Raw genomic sequence first — 23,135 nt, 5'->3', positions numbered from 1 at the left:
TTTTTTCGCCCTGTTTCAGTTCACGTTGCATTTTGTCTCGTTGAATTTCTCCGCGCTTTTCCCTCAAATATATCTGTTTCTGTACGGTTTCCAGCGTCGACACCGGTAGGCGCTGTTCGGAGCCAAGAGGAGCGAGTATTCTTTACGAATGCTGGCCGTCGCAATAAATCTCTGTAAACATCGAGGATTTCAAATTCCTTCGGTGTTAAGCGACCTAGGTGCATGTTGGAAATTTCAGGTGATTTCAAACTCAAAATACCAGAGAACAACGCTCTGATATCATTGTTGGGAATTTTTCTGGTAAAATTCCAAAAACAAAATCACATAACAGAGAACAATACTCTGTTTTTCACAAACAGGATCTTAGCACAGCGGAACAAAAGAAATGTTTTCAGAACACAGAGTTTTACCCACACACACACATAAAACTTGTATTCATTTAAAAGGTTGCTGTTACAAAATGGGTCTTCCTCTCACAGAGGGATTACACATAAACACTTCAGTTCCAATTCCAAAAAGGATTACTCTGTTTCACTTTTCAAATCTTCACACTGCTGTGTAAAATTACATATGTTGCTGCGTTCTATTTTTCTTTACTTCGCACTGCTGTGCATTACAAATACACTTTACACTGCTGTGTATATTTTCATACGCACTGCTGCGTTCTTCCCACTTCACACTTCTCTCACAAAAAAAAACATTAAACACACACACACACACACACACACACACACACACACACACACACACACACACACACACACACACATATATATATATATATATCAACAATAAGAACTTACTACACGTTTTCACTTCCCATGCTTCCATAAAAGAAATAATAAAAATTAAATGCTTTTACCAACTATTACTTGAGCCCATACTCCCGCTGAAATAGAATTAAAATCTTTACCAAAACTTACCAACCCACAGTAAATTGCATTTACTGTTTTACTGACATTTACTGGCGGTAAAGAAACTTTTACTTCACATTAAATTCATTTGGTGCAGGCCTGTACTTCAACCGTTGACTTCAATTGGATCGCATCGCAGAAATCGCATTTGGCGGAACACAAAAGTGGAGCATGTTAGAATCTGTCTCATGTCAGAGATTGATTCTTCTTCAAAACCCTGTTTTGAAGAAGAAATCATTAATATGTTGTTCTAGATTATGTAATTTATTCTCCAGCTCTAGATTATGTAATTTGTTCTTCAGCTATCCAAAAGGCAGCAGTGACTTCAAGCTTATATCCCTGCACAAACAAAAGAAAGCAAAGCATACATCAGACTCTAATGTTGATGAATGTGGTCAAGTTTTATCTTCATATGGTTTCAACTATCATGGCACAGAGGTTCTCTACAGTGGCACTCATGGATTGCTATGGACCATTGGGAGATGGCATTTCAGCGAGCAGTTCCCTTAGGCAAATGGTTAAAGCATGTCATAAAATTGGCATCGAGGTAATACTGGAGGTCGTTTACACACAGACTGCTGAAAAGGGTGATGCAGAACCTGAAACATTGTCATTCCGTGGAATTGATAACTCATCATATTACGTACTCGGTGAAAACAATGAGGTTGCTGTTGCTGAAACTGACAATCTATTCAACTGCAACCACCCAGTAGCACAAAATATGATCTTAGACAGTCTGCGCCATTGGGTAAATGAGTACCATATTGATGGTTTTTGCTTTTGCAATTCTTCATCTCTAATGAGAGGGCCACATGAGGAAATCTTAAGTCGACCCCCATTGATAGAGGCCATTGCCTTTGATCCTGTTCTTTCTAGGGTTAAAATTATTGCAGATCCATGCTTGCCAATTATGGCATCGTGCAAGGAAATCCAATTTCCACATTGGAAGAAGTGGGCAGAGCTAAATATCAGGTTCCATGATGATATTAGAAGATTTCTAAGAGGCGACAAAGGTCAATTAAGCAACTTTTCAACCAGGCTTTGTGGCAGTGGAGATCTTTTTACTGATGGCCGAGGTCCTAGTTTTTCCTTCAACTTTATTACCCATAACGTTGGATTATCTCTGGTCGACCTAGTAAGCTTCAGTTCTGCAACATATTCAACAGAATTAAGTTGGAACTGTGGTGAAGAAGGTGACACGAACAATCATCTGGCTCTGGAAACACGATTGAAACAGATTCGAAATTTCCTTTTCGTTCTATTCATATCACTTGGAGTGCCTGTGCTAAACATGGGAGATGAATATGGACAGACAAAGGGAGGATCAATGCATTTAAATGACAGGAAACCCTTTAATTGGGATGCTCTGAAAACTGAATTTGTTGTTCACACTATTCAGTTTATTGGATTTCTTAGTTCCTTCCGCACCCGTCGAAAAGATTTGCTTCAACGTAAAACTTTTGCGAAGATTGAAAATCTGAACTGGCATGGACCTAATCCAGATCAACTCTAGGTGATTTGTACATTGCTTTCAACTCTCAGCAAGCGTCAGTCAGTGCTACCCTGCCTCAACTTCCTGATGGAATGTTATGGCACCGTTTGGTTGATACAAGTCTTCCATTTCCAGAAACTTTCTCAATGGAAGGGACAGCTACTGATATGTTGGGAATAAGCTTTTTCACTTACCAAATGCAGCCCCATAGCTGTGTTCTGTTTGAAGCTCGTTCAACTAAAGAATGAAATTGATCTGTGGATTCTGTTGTCAAAGGATGAAGACAATCAATAGACAGTTTGGTTTTTGTACGGAACTGTAAATAATATGGATTACATGTCTTGCGCAGCCTTCTATGTCTTTGTCATGGAATATTGCTTGAGTCTCAGGATAAATTTCATTCGGGCAGCATTACCTCTACTCTAGCAGACAGGTTGAGTGGTTTGTCATCACAATTGCCTAAAAACAAAAACAAAACTAAGACATCATTGCGGGCTTTTTCTAAATCTGTTGAAGTTTGTTGCAAGTTGCAGTTCTGCGATCCATGGGGACCGCTATGCATTTATGGAATATATGGTTGCAGGCGAAGATTTCAAAACAGTATCTAGTGGCCACTATTTTATTTCGACAGCATCTTTCGATGACATTGATGCAAGCATGTATGATGGGTTGATGGTTCCTGGAGGAAGGGCATCCGAGTACCTAGCTCTAAATGAATCTGTTCTTAAATTGGTCAAGCGGTCTTCTGATTCAAACAAGCCCATTGCTTCTATCTGTCGTGGGCAATTGATTCTTGCTGGTGCAGGTATATTGAAAGAGAAAACATGTACTGCGTATCCAGCTGTAAAGCTTGATACATTGCTTTCTGGCGGTGAATGGTCAGAGCCGGAACCTATAAATACGCCATTTTACTTAAGTTGGGAGGGGAGATTTCTCCAAATATTCTGTGATAACATATATCAGATATCCACTTTGTGTGTATGGCATGAACTGCAGAAATTCTCATGCTAAAGCTGGAAATCATTAGAAGCTTCTGAAGACTACAAGCTTTTCTAGTATACCCAATTGCCTCATTTTAAGGAGTTATCTTCTTCTCCCGGGATGTCGACTGCATGCAAATCTTTGCATTTTTAAAAACGGGAACGTGCCTTCAACAGAAACACTTGTCATGACATTTTGAGGGAGAATAAAAGTCAAAAGCCAAATAATTATCCCAGCACAGAAATCGAATTACTTAGTCTATTTTGGGTCCTCACACTGAAGCGGTTAGGCAAGCAAAGGCGATTATGCGGATGAATAGTGGCAATTATGAATGGCTGGATATGTATGCGCTGATCTTCAGGAACCGATTTCCTATTTCAAGACCTCAGTTAGTGATTTAAAGGTAGCTGCGCTCCAGCTGTTATTCCATGTGTCGGCCATCGTAGGATTTTTAGGGAGATGCTGTTTTATTTTAGAATAGATGAACGCTCCTTTCTAATTTTTTGTAATTGCAGTTCAAACAGCGCCCTGATGGTGGGGTCGATCTGTTGTTTTTGTTTTAGGATAGTTTATAAATTTTTTTTTTTTTGTAAAAAGAGTAGAAGAGAGGGGGAAGAGTTTTCTGAGTGCTAAGAGCTGGAGGAGAAACTGAGCTTCATTGTACAGTCTATGACAGAGATTTTTAATGAAAATTTCGCAGCTCTAATTTCTGAGATTCATGTGGTATGTTAATTTAGCATAAGTTTTCCCTTTGTCTCATATGTAAACTGTTATGTTTCATTCACCTCATGATCATTTCTAATTGAGCAAATGAAGTGTTTAGGTAGAATTCATAGTATTATATGCTCTGCCTATAAGTTTGTTCAATTCAATGTTTTCTACTGTTTAAGGAGGATTCAAAGTATTGTTTGCCCTCCTTAGCTCCTCACCTGTCTTGCCATCTCATTTAAAACTAGATTTGATGCTAAATTCCTTGCCTACCTTGCCTCAGTCGTCAACCTGTGTTGTTCATTATATTTCTCTATTTGAAGCTGTGATTTTGCCCATGCTGCCCAGAAAAACCCCGTTATTTAATTAAAAACCCCCAAATCAACCTTCAAATCAGTTTACTAGCCTAATATCTGTGTTACCTTGATTGGTCATCTCTTCCTATTGAATATTCTACCGAGTTTGACCGGAGAGAGCCTTCTCATACCCCGTAGGGCTAGCTACGAGGTGAAATGGTTTGATGTTGCCTTGAAGGTTTACCTTCCTCAGCCTAGGGTGAAATCTCAAGCGCTAACAGAGCACACACACATTAGTGCGATCTGCGATATGCAATCGGATCGCATCGCACCATCGCAATCGCCAGAAACACAGCTCATAACGAAGGGTGACAGGATGAGTTTGCGATTTGTGATATGCGATAGATCACATCGCAAATAAAACTAAGCTGCGGTTGAAATTATTATTTCAACACTCCCCTTTAATTTCAACTGCTGGGTTATCAATCATACCCAGACATTTCCTGAAAAACTCAAAACTTTTCTGGTCCAATGGTTTGGTTAGAATGTCTGCAACCTTCTCTTGAGTGTTGCAATGTTGTAAGACAATTTCTCCGTTATTCACCAATTCTCTGATGTAGTGGAACCTTGTATCAATGTGTTTCGTCCGTTTGTGAAACACAGAATTCTTGGACAGGGAAATAACTGAGCTATTGTCACAAAAAATCACCGTTGCTGTTGCCTGCTTTTGGCATAGACTTCTTAACAGTCTCCTCATCCAAACCGCTTGACACGCTGCTGCTGTAGCTGCCACGTACTCTGCTTCTGCTGTAGACAACACCACAACGGGCTGTTTCTTGGAAGCCCATGAAATTGCTCATGAACCCATGTGAAAGACATAACCGGAAGTGTTTTTCCGATCATCCACACTTCCAGCCCAATCGCTATCGGTGTAGCCAACTAAGTCTGAGCTTTTTGAAAAAGTATAGAAAATGCCAAATCTTTTTGTACCTTTGACATACCTCAGAATTCTTTTTGCTGCTTTCCAATGTACCTCTTTTGGCCTCTCCATGAATCTGGAAATCAAACTAACAACAAACATTATGTTAGGCCTAGTTGTAGTTAAATACATAAGGCTGCCAACTATGCTCTTATATAAGCTAGGATCAAAATCCTTGCTGCTGTCCTCTTTGCTGAGTTTTAATACCATTACCGTGGGAGTGATTGCTGCTTTGCATTCTTGCATATTAAATCTGCTCAACACTTCATTTACATATCTTGCTTGAGAGATAAAAATTCCATTTTCATTTTGATCTACTTCTATTCCTAAGAAGTATCTCAGCAAACCCATGTCAGTCATTTCAAATTCCTCTTTCATGACTGATTTGAAGTTTTCAATGAGGTAGTCATCATTGCCTGTAAAAATCACATCATCAACATATAAGACAACAATTAAAATCTTGCCATCCTTTTCTTTGATGTAGACGGTGGGTTCTCCCTCACATTTGTCAAATTCATTTTCCAGTAGATAGGAATCTATCCTACTGTACCACGCTCTTGGCGCTTGTTTCAGCCCATAAAGAGCTTTCTTCAATCTGCACACTTTGTGCTCTTGGCCTTTCTTCTCATAGCCTAGAGGTTGTTCAATGTAAACCTCCTCCTTTAACACTCCATTTAGGAATGCCGACTTCACATCCATTTGGTAGACTTTCCATTTGTTTTGTGCTGCTATGGACAGCACTGCTCTCACGGTTTCCATTCTTGCAACCGGTGCGAAAGTCTCCTCATAGTCTCTCCCATACTGCTGCTTGTATCCCTTGACAACCAGCCTTGCCTTGTGTCTTTCAATTTTGCCTTCAGCATTGCATTTGGTCTTATAGTGATCCGGATTTAAACAGGAACGCAATAAAATACAGAGATAACCATAAAGACAGATATGCAGCGGAAATAATACCTCAATTCATTACTGTAAAATACTGAAATATGCTTACAAACAGAAATGGAAATGAACCAGCTAGGGCGATGGTAGCTTATCTCTGAGAAGAGATGTGGTGGCTACATGCCTCTGAACTGTCTTAAAATGAGGCTCGAAGGCCTATTTATTGTTGAGAAACAATGGAAAACCCTTCACATTCCAAAACCTAACCCTAGAAGATGAAACGCCAAATTGTGGGCCCCGTTTTTGGGTAAGTTGGTACATCAACTTCCCGGGGTCGCGAATTGGTCGTACTATCTCCGTTTGACGTGCATGATAGCCCATTGGAAAGATCTCTCCGAGGACTACGACGGAAAAGACGATTTTTATCAGAAAAATCGCTGGAGCACAGCACAGACACAACAGACTCAGAGGGAGCTGAAAGTGTAAAACTTCAGTATCCTGAATCTCATACGCAAGTTCCATAAAGGAAAGTCGCGTATATACCCGAGGTAGACACTACAAAGTCGCGTATATGTCAATCTGAGGAAAAGCAGTGGGGACAGGCTCAGAAAAAGGACCTGATATGATTCAGTCTATTATCTGCTCTATTGATTAATAGTTACAGTCTGCTGAGGATGTGTGGAAATGTTTTGATACTTGTAAGATGTCTAGAAGCGTTTTGATCCTGACTTGATGATGTCTTGATGCTTACTGTTGATATATGCATGATCAGATCTAACAGATGGCACAGGTTGAGGGGGAGCATATGCCTTTAATAATTCATTGTTGGCATTATGGTTAATAGTCCTTGGTGATGATGCTTATATGGCTAAATGATATATCTTGCTATGATGTGGTTATGAGTTGTCCATGATAAAATCTCATATGATTCTTGGGGATACATAGTTGATATTCAGATCAGATTTATGGTTGATTCTTTGATGATGCATATATGGTGCTTACGTGGTGATCTTCATAAGGATAAGGAGAAGTACAAAGCTTGAATACACATCTTCCTCACTTGATGATGAGTCACTCATATGCTGCTGTCATCATATGCATACAGTTATGATGCAGGCACTCTTGTGGATAAGGATTGTTGCTGTTGATGATATCAAGAAGTTTTGACAAATGAGCTTGAGCTCAAGATACATAGTGTTGATACATGGATGACTACTCAAAGTTGCTTTGTTGGAGACATGGTGATGAGTTCTAATCTATATGATGATAGGTTGATACTTACACATGTTGATTGATGCAGATGTTCCCAAGTAATGATACTTGGATCATGTAGATCTTGACGTTGATGTAATGGCTATGGTGGTTTCACATATAATGTGAATGATTTCATGATGATGTTTAAAAGGAGGAGTTGACATCTATGTTCAGACATACCTTGTTGCAGGACATTTACAGGTTGCTGATATGGAAATGGTTGTATGCGAGTTTCATAAGGCCTATCTGCGTATATACGCTTGTTTATGTGGATGTAGACGCGTATATGGAGTTTTGAAGGAAATCAGCAGGGACAGATGTTGGTTGCGGAGAGTCTGATATGGGTCTGACAGAGACCATCTAGCACAGGTTCAGGGGGAGCATATAATCTTCCAATGATGCATTGTTGGCATTATCTTAGAAGCTTTTGGTTCTAGTTCACAGTTGTTGTTGGTTTCAGGTGAAACAAAGGCAGAAGGATCTCTTGGTTGCTGATCTGAATGGTGATTGACAGATGCTACTACTATGAGTTATTGGTGACTTTCATAAGTCTTGTTCTAGATATTTCATCTCTATGTTATGTATCTCTTTTGTGATATCTCTTTCATGGTGTCAAGGTCATGTAACGACCTATATTGGTTTCCACACTATGCCTGGGATGGAGATGTAATGTTCTTGCTTTATCATGTGTAAACTTTTGATGTATCCCCACTTGGTTGGGTGGATGAGTCAATTCTAGTATATCCCCACGTGGTTGGGTGATGGATGTATGTATTGAGTCTTTTGATGATAGGAAGGTCTTTTAAGATGTATAAGTCATGGTTCTTCTTGAAGAACACATTTTTGCAGATCTTGCCTTCAGTCAGGAAGAGCATGAACAACACACTTCAGCAGTTAGAGACTCGGCATGTACTCAGGGGGAGCATGGACAGATTGGTACACCTTGGCATATACAAAGGGGGAGCTCATTCAAAGATTTCAACAGATACTCGGGGGGAGTATGGACAACAAAATGTTCAGAAAAGGAAGAGAATATCTTGGTCCACCCTTTACCCTTGATGTCAAAGGGGGAGAGTGATTTGGTGTTGTTACCATCAAGTCCAAAGGGGGAGATTGTTGGAATTATGGTGCATGTGTTGTACTTGATGGCAACCCACTCATAGAAGAACATCTCACTTATTTATAATTGGATGAATCTTCAGAAGAGATATCAGATGTGACTGATGGAGGACAGCTCAAAGGAATCAGATGATAGTTCTAAGTGTGACAAGTTAGCTTTGCCATCAAGTCCAAAGGGGGATATTGTTGGCATTATGAGACAAGTGTTGTCCTTGATGGCAAATCACACAGATGACAGATTAGAGTGCAGCAGGTCAGTAGCAAAGAATTGATGATCAGACTACAAAGAATGAAGAAAGAAGAGTATATACGCAGGTTCACTATATACCAAGTAGGGTATACACGCAGGTTCACTATATACCAAGTCGCGTATACGCATGTTCGCTATATACCAAGTAGGGTATACACGCAGATTTATGCACGGAAAACCGCGTACATGTCGGAAAGCTTACTTTTGATCCGTGGTAGTTAGTCCTCGGTATTTGAACCTATGGTTTTGGACCATGGTATCTCGACAAGTGTGTTGATCCCAAGTATTGGGCTCTTGGTATTGATTTATTATGGTTTTGGACCGTGGTATTGAGCAGGGCCTAAGACTATAAAAGGAGAAGAAGATCATTAGGCAAGTGATCCGAAAAGTCTTGAATATCTGAAGAAGTATGAGATCTAGGATGCAGGTTATGGGTTGATGATGCATTTCTTGATATGAGCTAAGGAGGGATCTCACCGGTTGATGGGAACAAGATCTAAGGAGAGATCGAGATCAAATGGTTTGAAATGAACTATCTTTATGATGCTTATTCTAGATCTACATACTGACGCATGTATTGTTCTGTAAGTGTTATGAGTATGACTGATGTCTGGTACAGCTGCAAGTTATGAGAAATTATTTTTAGATCTGTACGCGGGTTGTCTTTGGCAAAAGCGCGTATGTACACGGGTTTGATTCATTATAGTAGCGTATACATTATGAAGGATAATATTTGAAGTTGCATATGGATTTGATGGTTATGGCAGAGTTCTGTTATCTGCTCGGTGTTCTGGTGACTGTGTTATTGACAGGGTTTCAGTGTTTCAATGATTCAGAATTTGATGATGCTAGTAGTGATTGTTTTGAGCTTCAATGATAGTTATGGGTCCAGTTTGAAAATTTGATGAAACATGGCCTTCAGATTATGTGTTGTGCTTCAGGAGTATCCAGTCTGAAAATTTATGAAACGTGGTACCCAGAGGAGAGAAGATTGTAGGCCGGCGCCTACGTACTAGTATCTCAGCTAGTACAAGAGCAAAGGGGGTTGGAGCTCCCTTCCAGGAGTGTCTGGTGAACGAGAGAAGGTTGTAGCCTGCGTGCTGGTAAAGGACTGCACCAGTACATTGTAAAAGAAGTTTCTTAATAAAGGAAGATAAAAACGAATTGCAGCAGGTGGTTTTCACCCACATTGGGTTTCCACCTTATATCATGGTGTTCATGTGTGCTTCTTGTGTGTGATCATCTGTTCTGTTTTTACTGCACCTGCTTACTGTTCATATGGTTAATGAAGTTCTTATGCACTAACTGAAGATCAACATTTAATGGATTAACTGAATCATAAGTATTTTGGATATATGCTAGTTGCTCCTTTTCATCACCGGAAGTTTAGGGAGGCCATTGAAATTGAAAGAAGGTCGAGAAATCCCAGCAGGGATGACGGCTAGAAGATTAGCAGTTGTTGGATCCCTGCCCTTTCCTCCCACATGACCCCCTTTCCCCTCTCCCCCCTGTTTCGTTCCTTTATTTATTTAATATTATTAATATTTTATTCATATTAGTTCTCTTATATTTCATTTTTAAATTAAAAATAAGGGGTTAATAAAGCTTCCCCTTTTCATTTATTTATTAGGTTAAATTTCTTAGTTTAAGCTCTAAAAAAATGTAGGGTTTACCTAGTTTTTATTAGTCATAATTAAAAAAATTTATATATAAAACATACACATATAAAATCAAATTATCTAATTAGTTAATTAATTAATAAACATTTAGGTTTAATCCCCATTTATCCCATGATACCTTTAGTAAATGAAATAAATAAGTTTAATAATCAAAATAAACTAATTAATTATAAACAATTTATCCCATAATAATGGATGAAATTAACACTTATTTTATTACATATTTAATTACATATATAATGAAAGAAATACTCTGAGTAAACAAGCTAACTAATTAATTTTTTTTATTTTTTTATTATGAATTCCTATAATAACACAAATCTTTATATAGTTGATTTATTTTTAAAATAATAAAGAGAATAATAAATTATTTATGTTTCAAGTTTTGACTTTAAATTCATTAAAACAATTTAATAAAATATAAGTAGATTTATTTAGTTAAAAATAAAAATAATTTAACTATTTAATATTCTTTTTCTTATTTTTTGGTCCAGTTAAATGTAGTTGTTGCCCATCGGTCTCTCTTTAACTTGTTGCCATGATTTGGTTCTTCATCTTGTCTTGACAATGAATCACACTTGGTGGTTCTAAATGCATCAACAAATAAATTTTGATGTGATTATCACCGAACCTTCTTAATAAACTTGATATAAATCACAAAAGCCTAAATTCAATAAAAACACAAGGTTTAAAAAAAATAATTCATACATAGTTCAAATCAACGCATTATTTTCAAATATAGTTGTTAGTGCTCGTCTTGAAAGGACCATCAATATCTCTTCATGTTTCTTGAAAAAATTATGTTAATAAAAGCCACGTATAGTTGTTAATGCTCGTCTCGAAAGGACCATCAGTATCAGTATCTCTTCATGATGTTTCTTGAAAAAATTATGTTAATAAAAGCCACAGATCAATAAATTAGAACGAGAAGATAATTTATAATACCAAAAAGGGAGATTAAAGAAATCACTGGCAGTTAAACTAGTTGAAACTGAACTTAATTTATCGTTTTAAAATTTAATTTGTAAGAGGGAATGAATATACTTTGGATGACCGTTGAACTTGACCCATGGAAAAGTGTACGGACAGCGATAAATAAAGAAATTGAGTGAAAAATGCTGAGTTGGCAGGGATGGACAGTTTCGGAGGAAATTGTGGAGTTCCCCGCCAATTATAAACGAATCGAGTGTGTGTCGCCCAGAAACCTATTCATAACCAATTACGAGTGGTCGCAATAAATCTCTGTAAACATCGAGGATATCAATTTCCTTTGGTGTTCTATAACCCGTGTGCACGCACTCGCTGGACGAGAATTTCAGATTTCTTCATTCATATTTTGGAGGTCAAGAAAGAATTTCAGATTTCTGGCTGTGGCACGTTGGATGGAAATTGTGGACTTCCCCGCCAACTACAAACGAATCGACTGTTAGTCGCCCACAAATATATTCATAACCAATTACCAGTGCTGGCGGTCACAATAAATCTCTGGAAACATTGAGGATATCTAATTGCATTGGTGTTCCGCGACCCGTGTGCACGCACTCGTTGGATGAGATTTTCAGATTTCAGATTCAGATTTCAGATTTCAGATTTCTTCATTCATATTTTGGAGGTCAAGAAAGGATTTTAGATTTCTGGACGTGGCACGTTGGATGGAAATTGTGGACTTCCCCGCCAATTACAAACGAATCCACTGTGAGTCGCCCACAAATCTATTCCTAACCAATTGCGAGTGCTGGCGGTCGCAATAAATCTCTGTAAACATTGAGGATATCAAATTGCTTTGGTGTTCTGCGACCCGTGTGTGCACGCACTCGTTGGATGAGATTTTCAGATTTCTTCATTCATATTTTGGAGGTCAAGATTCCTTCACTCAACTTCAGTTCATTTACAGTGGTATGTAAATGGTTCTTTAATATATTATATTCTGGGTTACTCGTGTGTTTTTCTTTTCTTCGAAAAAGAGTATTCAAATATATTTGAAATCGTGGGTTTGACGAATGGGACTTGAAACAGATGGTATAGAAATTTTTTTAGATTTTTTTTATTTGAATTTAGGTAAGAGTTTTTTATATGTTTTACAAATCTGAAGTGGGTTTTGAAATTTTTTTAAAGTTTTGTTGGGTTTACAGGAAGAAGAAAGAAATTCAGAAATTCTTGTAAGTCTATTATGCTAAAGATAACCTATAGGTTTATAGTGTTTTTTAGTTTAATATGGTAGTATCGTAGAGATGTAATATGTTGTTAAATATTTATATTAGGTTAAAAGAAAACATATTATTTTCTCTAGCTTATTATAGTACATGTTGTAATATCTAGTTTAATATTTTGATTTGGTCAAAATAAAATTATAGTTATAACTATAAATATAATTAATAATTAAATCTTGATACATCTTAACTCTAAATCTACCCAGGTCTACAGGGATCAAATCTTTTAAAACAAAGACTTGTTTGAGAGAAAAAAAAGATTTGATCCATCTCACTCTTGTGATAAATACATGATAAATACATAATTAAGATGAAATTTAGACTAGTAATTTAATATTTACCATTATTTTTGGTAAAATTAAATAGAATCTAGACTAATAATTTAATATTTACTGTCATTTTTAGCAAAATTAACCTGGGATTTAAAGTAATCAACTGTGATGTGCATGGTGTGTAATTTGAGGGAAATTTTGGACCAAAATTAAGAACTCAAATCTATTGCTAACCAATTAAGACTTTTAAAACTTTGCATGCCAACCCAAAATACGATGTGAGATACACACACAATATATCATAAATACCCAACGACGTCCAGAAAATATTAACTTTGCGGCTTTCCTTCGTTCCATTTTTTCGCCCTGTTTCAGTTCACGTTGCATTTTGTCTCGTTGAATTTCTCCGCGCTTTTCCCTCAAATATCTCTGTTTCTGTACGGTTTCCAGCGTCGACACCGGTAGGCGCTGTTCGGAGCCAAGAGGAGCGAGTATTCTTTACGAATGCTGGCCGTCGCAATAAATCTCTGTAAACATCGAGGATTTCAAATTCCTTCGGTGTTAAGCGACCTAGGTGCATGTTGGAAATTTCAGGTGATTTCAAACTCAAAATACCAGAGAACAACGCTCTGATACCACTGTTGGGAATTTTTCTGGTAAAATTCCAAAAACAAAATCACATAACAGAGAACAATACTCTGTTTTTCACAAACAGGATCTTAGCACAGCGGAACAAAAGAAATGTTTTCAGAACACAGAGTTTTACCCACACACACACATAAAACTTGTATTCATTTAAAAGGTTGTTGTTACAAAATGGGTCTTCCTCTCACAGAGGGATTACACATAAACACTTCAGTTCCAATTCCAAAAAGGATTACTCTGTTTCACTTTTCAAATCTTCACACTGCTGTGTAAAATTACATATGTTGCTGCGTTCTATTTTTTTTTACTTCGCACTGCTGTGCATTACAAATACACTTTACACTGCTGTGTATATTTTCATACGCACTGCTGCGTTCTTCCCACTTCACACTTCTCTCACAAAAAAAAACATTACACACACACACACACATATATATATATATATATATCAACAATAAGAACTTACTTCACGTTTTCACTTCCCATGCTTCCGTAAAAGAAATAATAAAAATTAAATGCTTTTACCAACTATTACTTGAGCCCATACTCCCGCTGAAATAGAATTAAAATCTTTACCAAAACTTACCAACCCACAGTAAATTGCATTTACTGTTTTACTGACATTTACTGGCGGTAAAGAAACTTTTACTTCACATTAAATTCATTTGGTGCAGGCCTGTACTTCAACCGTTGACTTCAATTGGATCGCATCGCAGAAATCGCATTTGGCGGAACACAAAAGTGGAGCACACACACATTAGTGCGATCTGCGATATGCAATCGGATCGCATCGCACCATCGCAATCGCCAGAAAACACAGCTCATAACGAAGGGTGACAGGATGAGTTTGCGATTTGTGATATGCGATAGATCACATCGCAAATAAAACTAAGCTGCAGTTGAAATTATTATTTCAACACTCCCCTTTAATTTCAACTGCTGGGTTATCAATCATACCCAGACATTTCCTCAAAAACTCAAAACTTTTCTGGTCCAATGGTTTGGTTAGAATGTCTGCAACCTTCTCTTGAGTGTTGCAATGTTGTAAGACAATTTCTCCGTTATTCACCAATTCTCTGATGTAGTGGAACCTTGTATCAATGTGTTTCGTCCGTTTGTGAAACACAGAATTCTTGGACAGGGCAATAACTGAGCTATTGTCACAAAAAATCACCGTTGTTGTTGCCTGCTTTTGGCATAGACTTCTTAACAGTCTCCTCATCCAAACCGCTTGACACGCTGCTGCTGTAGCTGCCACGTACTCTGCTTCTGCTGTAGACAACACCACAACGGGTTGTTTCTTGGAAGCCCATGAAATTGCTCATGAACCCATGTGAAAGACATAACCGGAAGTGTTTTTCCGATCATCCACACTTCCAGCCCAATCGCTATCGGTGTAGCCAACTAAGTCTGAGCTTTTTGAAAAAGTATAGAAAATGCCAAATCTTTTTGTACCTTTGACATACCTCAGAATTCTTTTTGCTGCTTGCCAATGTGCCTCTTTTGGCCTCTCCATGAATCTGGAAATCAAACTAACAACAAACATTATGTTAGGCCTAGTTGTAGTTAAATACATAAGGCTGCCAACTATGCTCTTATATAAGCTAGGATCAAAATCCTTGCTGCTGTCCTCTTTGCTGAGTTTTAATCCCATTACCGTGGGAGTGATTGCTGCTTTGCATTCTTGCATATTAAATCTGCTCAACACTTCATTTACATATCTTGCTTGAGAGATAAAAATTCCATTTTCATTTTGATCTACTTCTATTCCTAAGAAGTATCTCAGCAAACCCATGTCAGTCATTTCAAATTCCTCTTTCATGACTGATTTGAAGTTTTCAATGAGGTAGTCATCATTGCCTGTAAAAATCACATCATCAACATATAAGACAACAATTAAAATCTTGCCATCCTTTTCTTTGATGTAGACGGTGGGTTCTCCCTCACATTTGTCAAATTCATTTTCCAGTAGATAGGAATCTATCCTACTGTACCACGCTCTTGGCGCTTGTTTCAGCCCATAAAGAGCTTTCTTCAATCTGCACACTTTGTGCTCTTGGCCTTTCTTCTCATAGCCTAGAGGTTGTTCAATGTAAACCTCCTCCTTTAACACTCCATTTAGGAATGCCGACTTCACATCCATTTGGTAGACTTTCCATTTGTTTTGTGCTGCTATGGACAGCACTGCTCTCACGGTTTCCATTCTTGCAACCGGTGCGAAAGTCTCCTCATAGTCTCTCCCATACTGCTGCTTGTATCCCTTGACAACCAGCCTTGCCTTGTGTCTTTCAATTTTGCCTTCAGCATTGCATTTGGTCTTATAGTGATCCGGATTTAAACAGGAACGCAATAAAATACAGAGATAACCATAAAGACAGATATGCAGCGGAAATAATACCTCAATTCATTACTGTAAAATACTGAAATATGCTTACAAACAGAAATGGAAATGAACCAGCTAGGGCGATGGTAGCTTATCTCTGAGAAGAGATGTGGTGGCTACATGCCTCTGAACTGTCTTACAATGAGGCTCGAAGGCCTATTTATTGTTGAGAAACAATGGAAAACCCTTCACATTCCAAAACCTAACCCTAGAAGATGAAACGCCAAATTGTGGGCCCCGTTTTTGGGTAAGTTGGTACATCAACTTCCCGGGGTCGCGAATTGGTCGTACTATCTCCGTTTGACGTGCATGATAGCCCGTTGGAAAGATCTCTCCGAGGACTACGACGGAAAAGACGATTTTTATCAGAAAAATCGCTGGAGCACAGCACAGACATAACAGACTCAGAGGGAGCTGAAAGTGTAAAACTTCAGTATCCTGAATCTCATACGCAAGTTCCATAAAGGAAAGTCGTGTATATACCCGAGGTAGACACTGCAAAGTCGCGTATATGTCAGTCTGAGGAAAAGCAGTGGGGACAGGCTCAGAAAAAGGACCTGATATGATTCAGTCTATTATCTGCTCTATTGATTAATAGTTACAGTCTGCTGAGGATGTGTGGAAATGTTTTGATACTTGTAAGATGTCTAGAAGCGTTTTGATCCTGACTTGATGATGTCTTGATGCTTATTGTTGATATATGCATGATCAGATCTAACAGATGGCACAGGTTGAGGGGGAGCATATGCCTTTAATAATTCATTGTTGGCATTATGGTTAATAGTCCTTGGTGATGATGCTTATATGGCTAAATGATATATCTTGCTATGATGTGGTTATGAGTTGTCCATGATAAAATCTCATATGATTCTTGGGGATACATAGTTGATGTTCAGATCAGATTTATGGTTGATTCTTTGATGATGCATATATGGTGCTTACGTGGTGATCTTCATAAGGATAAGGAGAAGTACAAAGCTTGAATACACATCTTCCTCACTTGATGATGAGTCACTCATATGCTGCTGTCATCATATGCATACAGTTATGATGCAGGCACTCTTGTGGATAAGGATTGTTGCTGTTGATGATATCAAGAAGTTTTGACAAATGAGCTTGAGCTCAAGATACATAGTGTTGATACATGGATGACTACTCAAAGTTGCTTTGTTGGAGACATGGTGATGAGTTCTAATCTATATGATGATAGGTTGATACTTACACATGTTGATTGATGCAGATGTTCCCAAGTAATGATACTTGGATCATGTAGATCTTGACGTTGATGTAATGGCTATGGTGGTTTCACATATAATGTGAATGATTTCATGATGATGTTTAAAAGGAGGAGTTGACATCTATGTTCAGACATACCTTGTTGCAGGACATTTACAGGTTGCTGATATGGAAATGGTTGTATGCGAGTTTCATAAGGCCTATCTGCGTATATACGCTTGTTTATGTGGATGTAGACGCGTATATGGAGTTTTGAAGGAAATCAGCAGGGACAGATGTTGGTTGCGGAGAGTCTGATATGGGTCTGACAGAGACCATCTAGCACAGGTTCAGGGGGAGCAGATAATCTTCCAATGATGCATTGTTGGCATTATCTTAGAAGCTTTTGGTTCTAGTTCACAGTTGTTGTTGGTTTCAGGTGAAACAAAGGCAGAAGGATCTCTTGGTTGCTGATCTGAATGGTGATTGACAGATGCTACTACTATGAGTTATTGGTGACTTTCATAAGTCTTGTTCTAGATATTTCGTCTCTATGTTATGTATCTCTTTTGTGATATCTCTTTCATGGTGTCAAGGTCATGTAACGGCCTATATTGGTTTCCACACTATGCCTGGGATGAAGATGTAATGTTCTTGCTTTATCATGTGTAAACTTTTGATGTATCCCCACTTGGTTGGGTGGATGAGTCAATTCTAGTATATCCCCACGTGGTTGGGTGATGGATGTATGTATTGAGTCTTTTGATGATAGGAAGGTCTTTTAAGATGTATAAGTCATGGTTCTTCTTGAAGAACACCTTTTTGCAGATCTTGCCTTCAGTCAGGAAGAGCATGAACAACACACTTCAGCAGTTAGAGACTCGGCATGTACTCAGGGGGAGCATGGACAGATTGGTACACCTTGGCATATACAAAGGGGGAGCTCATTCAAAGATTTCAACAGATACTCGGGGGGAGTATGGACAACAGAATGTTCAGAAAAGGAAGAGAATATCTTGGTCCACCCTTTACCCTTGATGTCAAAGGGGGAGAGTGATTTGGTGTTGTTGCCATCAAGTCCAAAGGGGGAGATTGTTGGCATTATGGTGCATGTGTTGTACTTGATGGCAACCCACTCATAGAAGAACATCTCACTTATTTATAATTGGATGAATCTTCAGAAGAGATATCAGATGTGACTGATGGAGGACAGCTCAAAGGAATCAGATGATAGTTCTAAGTGTGACAAGTTAGCTTTGCCATCAAGTCCAAAGGGGGAGATTGTTGGCATTATGAGACAAGTGTTGTCCTTGATGGCAAATCACACAGATGACAGATTAGAGTGCAGCAGGTCAGTAGCAAAGAATTGATGATCAGACTACAAAGAATGAAGAAAGAAGAGTATATACGCAGGTTCACTATATACCAAGTAGGGTATACACGCAGGTTCACTATATACCAAGTCGCGTATACGCAGGTTCGCTATATACCAAGTAGGGTATACACGCAGTTTTATGCACGGAAAACCGCGTACATGTCGGAAAGCTTACTTTTGGTCCGTGGTAGTTAGTCCTCGGTATTTGAACCTATGGTTTTGGACCATGGTATCTCGACAAGTGTGTTGATCCCAAGTATTGGGCTCTTGGTATTGATTTATTATGGTTTTGGACCGTGGTATTGAGCAGGGCCTAAGACTATAAAAGGAGAAGAAGATCATTAGGCAAGTGATCCGAAAAGTCTTGAATATCTGAAGAAGTATGAGATCCAGGATGCAGGTTATGGGTTGATGATGCATTTCTTGATATGAGCTAAGGAGGGATCTCACCGGTTGATGGAGAACAAGATCTAAGGAGAGATCGGGATCAAATGGTTTGAAATGAACTATCTTTATGATGCTTATTCTAGATCTACATACTGACGCATGTATTGTTCTATAAGTGTTATGAGTATGACTGATGTCTGGTACAGCTGCAAGTTATGAGAAATTATTTTTAGATCTGTACGCGGGTTGTCTTTGGCAAAAGCGCGTATGTACGCGGGTTTGATTCATTATAGTAGCGTATACATTATGAAGGATAATATTTGAAGTTGCATATGGATTTGATGGTTATGGCAGAGTTCTGTTATCTGCTCTGTGTTCTGGTGACTGTGTTATTGACAGGGTTTCAGTGTTTCAGTGATTCAGAATTTGATGATGCTAGTAGTGATTGTTTTGAGCTTCAATGATAGTTATGGGTCCAGTTTGAAAATTTGATGAAACGTGGCCTTCAGATTATGTGTTGTGCTTCAGGAGTATCCAGTCTGAAAATTTATGAAACGTGGTACCCAGAGGAGAGAAGATTGTAGGCCGGCGCCTACGTACTAGTATCTCAGCTAGTACAAGAGCAAAGGGGGTTGGAGCTCCCTTCCAGGAGTGTCTGGTGAACGAGAGAAGGTTGTAGCCTTCTGCAGGTTGTAGCCTGCGTGCTGGTAAAGGACTGCACCAGTACATTGTAAAAGAAGTTTCTTAATAAAGGAAGATAAAAACGAATTGCAGCAGGTGGTTTTCACCCACATTGGGTTTCCACCTTATATCATGGTGTTCATGTGTGCTTCTTGTGTGTGATGATCTGTTCTGTTTTTACTGCACCTGCTTACTGTTCATATGGTTAATGAAGTTCTGATGCACTAACTAAAGATCAACATTTAATGGATTAACTGAATCATAAGTATTTTGGATATATGCTAGTTGCTTTAGACACAGCTGCGTATACACGCGGGTTCCCTTGAATGAAGTAGCGTATATGTATCTAAGTATGGAAATGAAAAAGTTTTATTGATTTGATAATACTGATTCACTCCCCCCTCTCAGTATTATTTCCAACAGAAAGGTGTTTATGTTATTCCTTGTTCCTGTGGGACCCCCTATGTTGGTGAAACTGGGTGCTCTATTAATTAGAGGATTCATGAGCACGCCGCCGACATCAAACATGGAAGGACTCGGTCTTCAGCCCTGGCAAAACACGCAGAGAAGAATAAGCATCATATATGTATTGAGGAGGCCCATGTTATTGCTAAGATTGCTCCTTTTCATCACCGGAAGTTTAGGGAGGCCATTGAAATTGAAAGAAGGTCGAGAAATCCCAGCAGGGATGACGGCTAGAAGATTAGCAGTTGTTGGATCCCTGCCCTTTCCTCCCACATGACCCCCTTTCCCCTCTCCCCCTGTTTCGTTCCTTTATTTATTTAATATTATTAATATTTTATTCATATTAGTTCTCTTATATTTCATTTTTAAATTAAAAATAAGGGGTTAATAAAGCTTCCCCTTTTCATTTATTTATTAGGTTAAATTTCTTAGTTTAAGCTCTAAAAAAATGTAGGGTTTACCTAGTTTTTATTAGTCATAATTAAAAAAATTTATATATAAAACATACACATATAAAATCAAATTATCTAATTAGTTAATTAATTAATAAACATTTAGGTTTAATCCCCATTTATCCCATGATACCTTTAGTAAATGAAATAAATAAGTTTAATAATCAAAATAAACTAATTAATTATAAACAATTTATCCCATAATAATGGATGAAATTAACACTTATTTTATTACATATTTAATTACATATATAATGAAAGAAATACTCTGAGTAAACAAGCTAACTAATTAATTTTTTTTATTTTTTTATTATGAATTCCTATAATAACACAAATCTTTATATAGTTGATTTATTTTTAAAATAATAAAGAGAATAATAAATTATTTATGTTTCAAGTTTTGACTTTAAATTCATTAAAACAATTTAATAAAATATAAGTAGATTTATTTAGTTAAAAATAAAAATAATTTAACTATTTAATATTCTTTTTCTTATTTTTTGGTCCAGTTAAATGTAGTTGTTGCCCATCGGTCTCTCTTTAACTTGTTGCCATGATTTGGTTCTTCATCTTGTCTTGACAATGAATCACACTTGGTGGTTCTAAATGCATCAACAAATAAATTTTGATGTGATTATCACCGAACCTTCTTAATAAACTTGATATAAATCACAAAAGCCTAAATTCAATAAAAACACAAGGTTTAAAAAAAATAATTCATACATAGTTCAAATCAACGCATTATTTTCAAATATAGTTGTTAGTGCTCGTCTTGAAAGGACCATCAATATCTCTTCATGTTTCTTGAAAAAATTATGTTAATAAAAGCCACGTATAGTTGTTAATGCTCGTCTCGAAAGGACCATCAGTATCAGTATCTCTTCATGATGTTTCTTGAAAAAATTATGTTAATAAAAGCCACAGATCAATAAATTAGAACGAGAAGATAATTTATAATACCAAAAAGGGAGATTAAAGAAATCACTGGCAGTTAAACTAGTTGAAACTGAACTTAATTTATCGTTTTAAAATTTAATTTGTAAGAGGGAATGAATATACTTTGGATGACCGTTGAACTTGACCCATGGAAAAGTGTACGGACAGCGATAAATAAAGAAATTGAGTGAAAAATGCTGAGTTGGCAGGGATGGACAGTTTCGGAGGAAATTGTGGAGTTCCCCGCCAATTATAAACGAATCGAGTGTGTGTCGCCCACAAACCTATTCATAACCAATTACGAGTGGTCGCAATAAATCTCTGTAAACATCGAGGATATCAAATTCCTTTGGTGTTCTACGACCTCTGTGCACGCACTCGCTGGACGAGAATTTCAGATTTCTTCATTCATATTTTGGAGGTCAAGAAAGAATTTCAGATTTCTGGCCGTGGCACGTTGGATGGAAATTGTGGACTTCCCCGCCAACTACAAACGAATCGACTGTTAGTCGCCCACAAATCTATTCATAACCAATTACCAGTGCTGGCGGTCGCAATAAATCTCTGGAAACATTGAGGATATCTAATTGCATTGGTGTTCCGCGACCCGTGTGCACGCACTCGTTGGATGAGATTTTTTTCAGATTTCAGATTTCAGATTTCAGATTTCAGATTTCTTCATTCATATTTTGGAGGTCAAGAAAGGATTTTAGATTTCTGGACGTGGCACGTTGGATGGAAATTGTGGACTTCCCCGCCAATTACAAACGAATCCACTGTGAGTCGCCCACAAATCTATTCCTAACCAATTACGAGTGCTGGCGGTCGCAATAAATCTCTGTAAACATTGAGGATATCAAATTGCTTTGGTGTTCTGCGACCCGTGTGTGCACGCACTCGTTGGATGAGATTTTCAGATTTCTTCATTCATATTTTGGAGGTCAAGATTCCTTCGCTCAACTTCAGTTCATTTACAGTGGTATGAATGGTTCTTTAATATATTATATTCTGGGTTACTCGTGTGTTTTTCTTTTCTTCGAAAAAGAGGATTCAAATATATTTGAAATCGTGGGGTTGACGAATGGGACTTGAAACAGATGGTATAGAAATTTTTTTAGATTTTTTTTATTTGAATTTAGGTAAGAGTTTTTTATATGTTTTACAAATCTGAAGTGGGTTTTGAAAATTTTTTAAAGTTTTGTTGGGTTTACAGGAAGAAGAAAGAAATTCAGAAATTCTTGTAAGTCTATTATGCTAAAGATAACCTATAGGTTTATAGTGTTTTTTAGTTTAATATGGTAGTATCGTAGAGATGTAATATGTTGTTAAATATTTATATTAGGTTAAAAGAAAACATATTATTTTCTCTAGCTTATTATAGTACATGTTGTAATATCTAGTTTAATATTTTGATTTGGTCAAAATAAAATTATAGTTATAACTATAAATATAATTAATAATTAAATCTTGATACATCTTAACTCTAAATCTACCCAGGTCTACAGGGATCAAATCTTTTAAAACAAAGACTTGTTTGAGAGAAAAAAAAGATTTGATCCATCT

The 23,135-nt window shown here is 37.5% G+C and overlaps 1 protein-coding gene and 1 pseudogene across 1 annotated transcript; both read left to right on the top strand.

The window, feature by feature from the left end:
- The first annotated feature begins 1,341 nt into the window (after positions 1-1,341).
- Positions 1,342-2,733, top strand: LOC149225416 (isoamylase 2, chloroplastic-like). The gene is given in 2 exon segments (XM_089379930.1): positions 1,342-2,416; positions 2,419-2,733. Coding segments are annotated over 2 exon segments (1,311 nt in total). The 3' UTR covers positions 2,655-2,733.
- Positions 2,734-2,979: 246 nt separating this feature from the next.
- LOC149225415 (protein DJ-1 homolog D pseudogene) lies at positions 2,980-3,417 on the top strand (annotated as a pseudogene).
- The last annotated feature ends 19,718 nt before the right edge of the window (positions 3,418-23,135 follow it).

Source organism: Pinus tabuliformis, chromosome J (genome assembly GCF_031772625.1).
Source record: "Pinus tabuliformis cultivar Carrire ecotype Pingquan chromosome J, CPIR1, whole genome shotgun sequence".
In the NCBI taxonomy this organism is placed as follows: domain Eukaryota; kingdom Viridiplantae; phylum Streptophyta; class Pinopsida; order Pinales; family Pinaceae; genus Pinus; species Pinus tabuliformis.
Note: the sequence above shows the minus strand (reverse complement) of the source record. Positions and strands in the feature narration are given on the sequence as shown.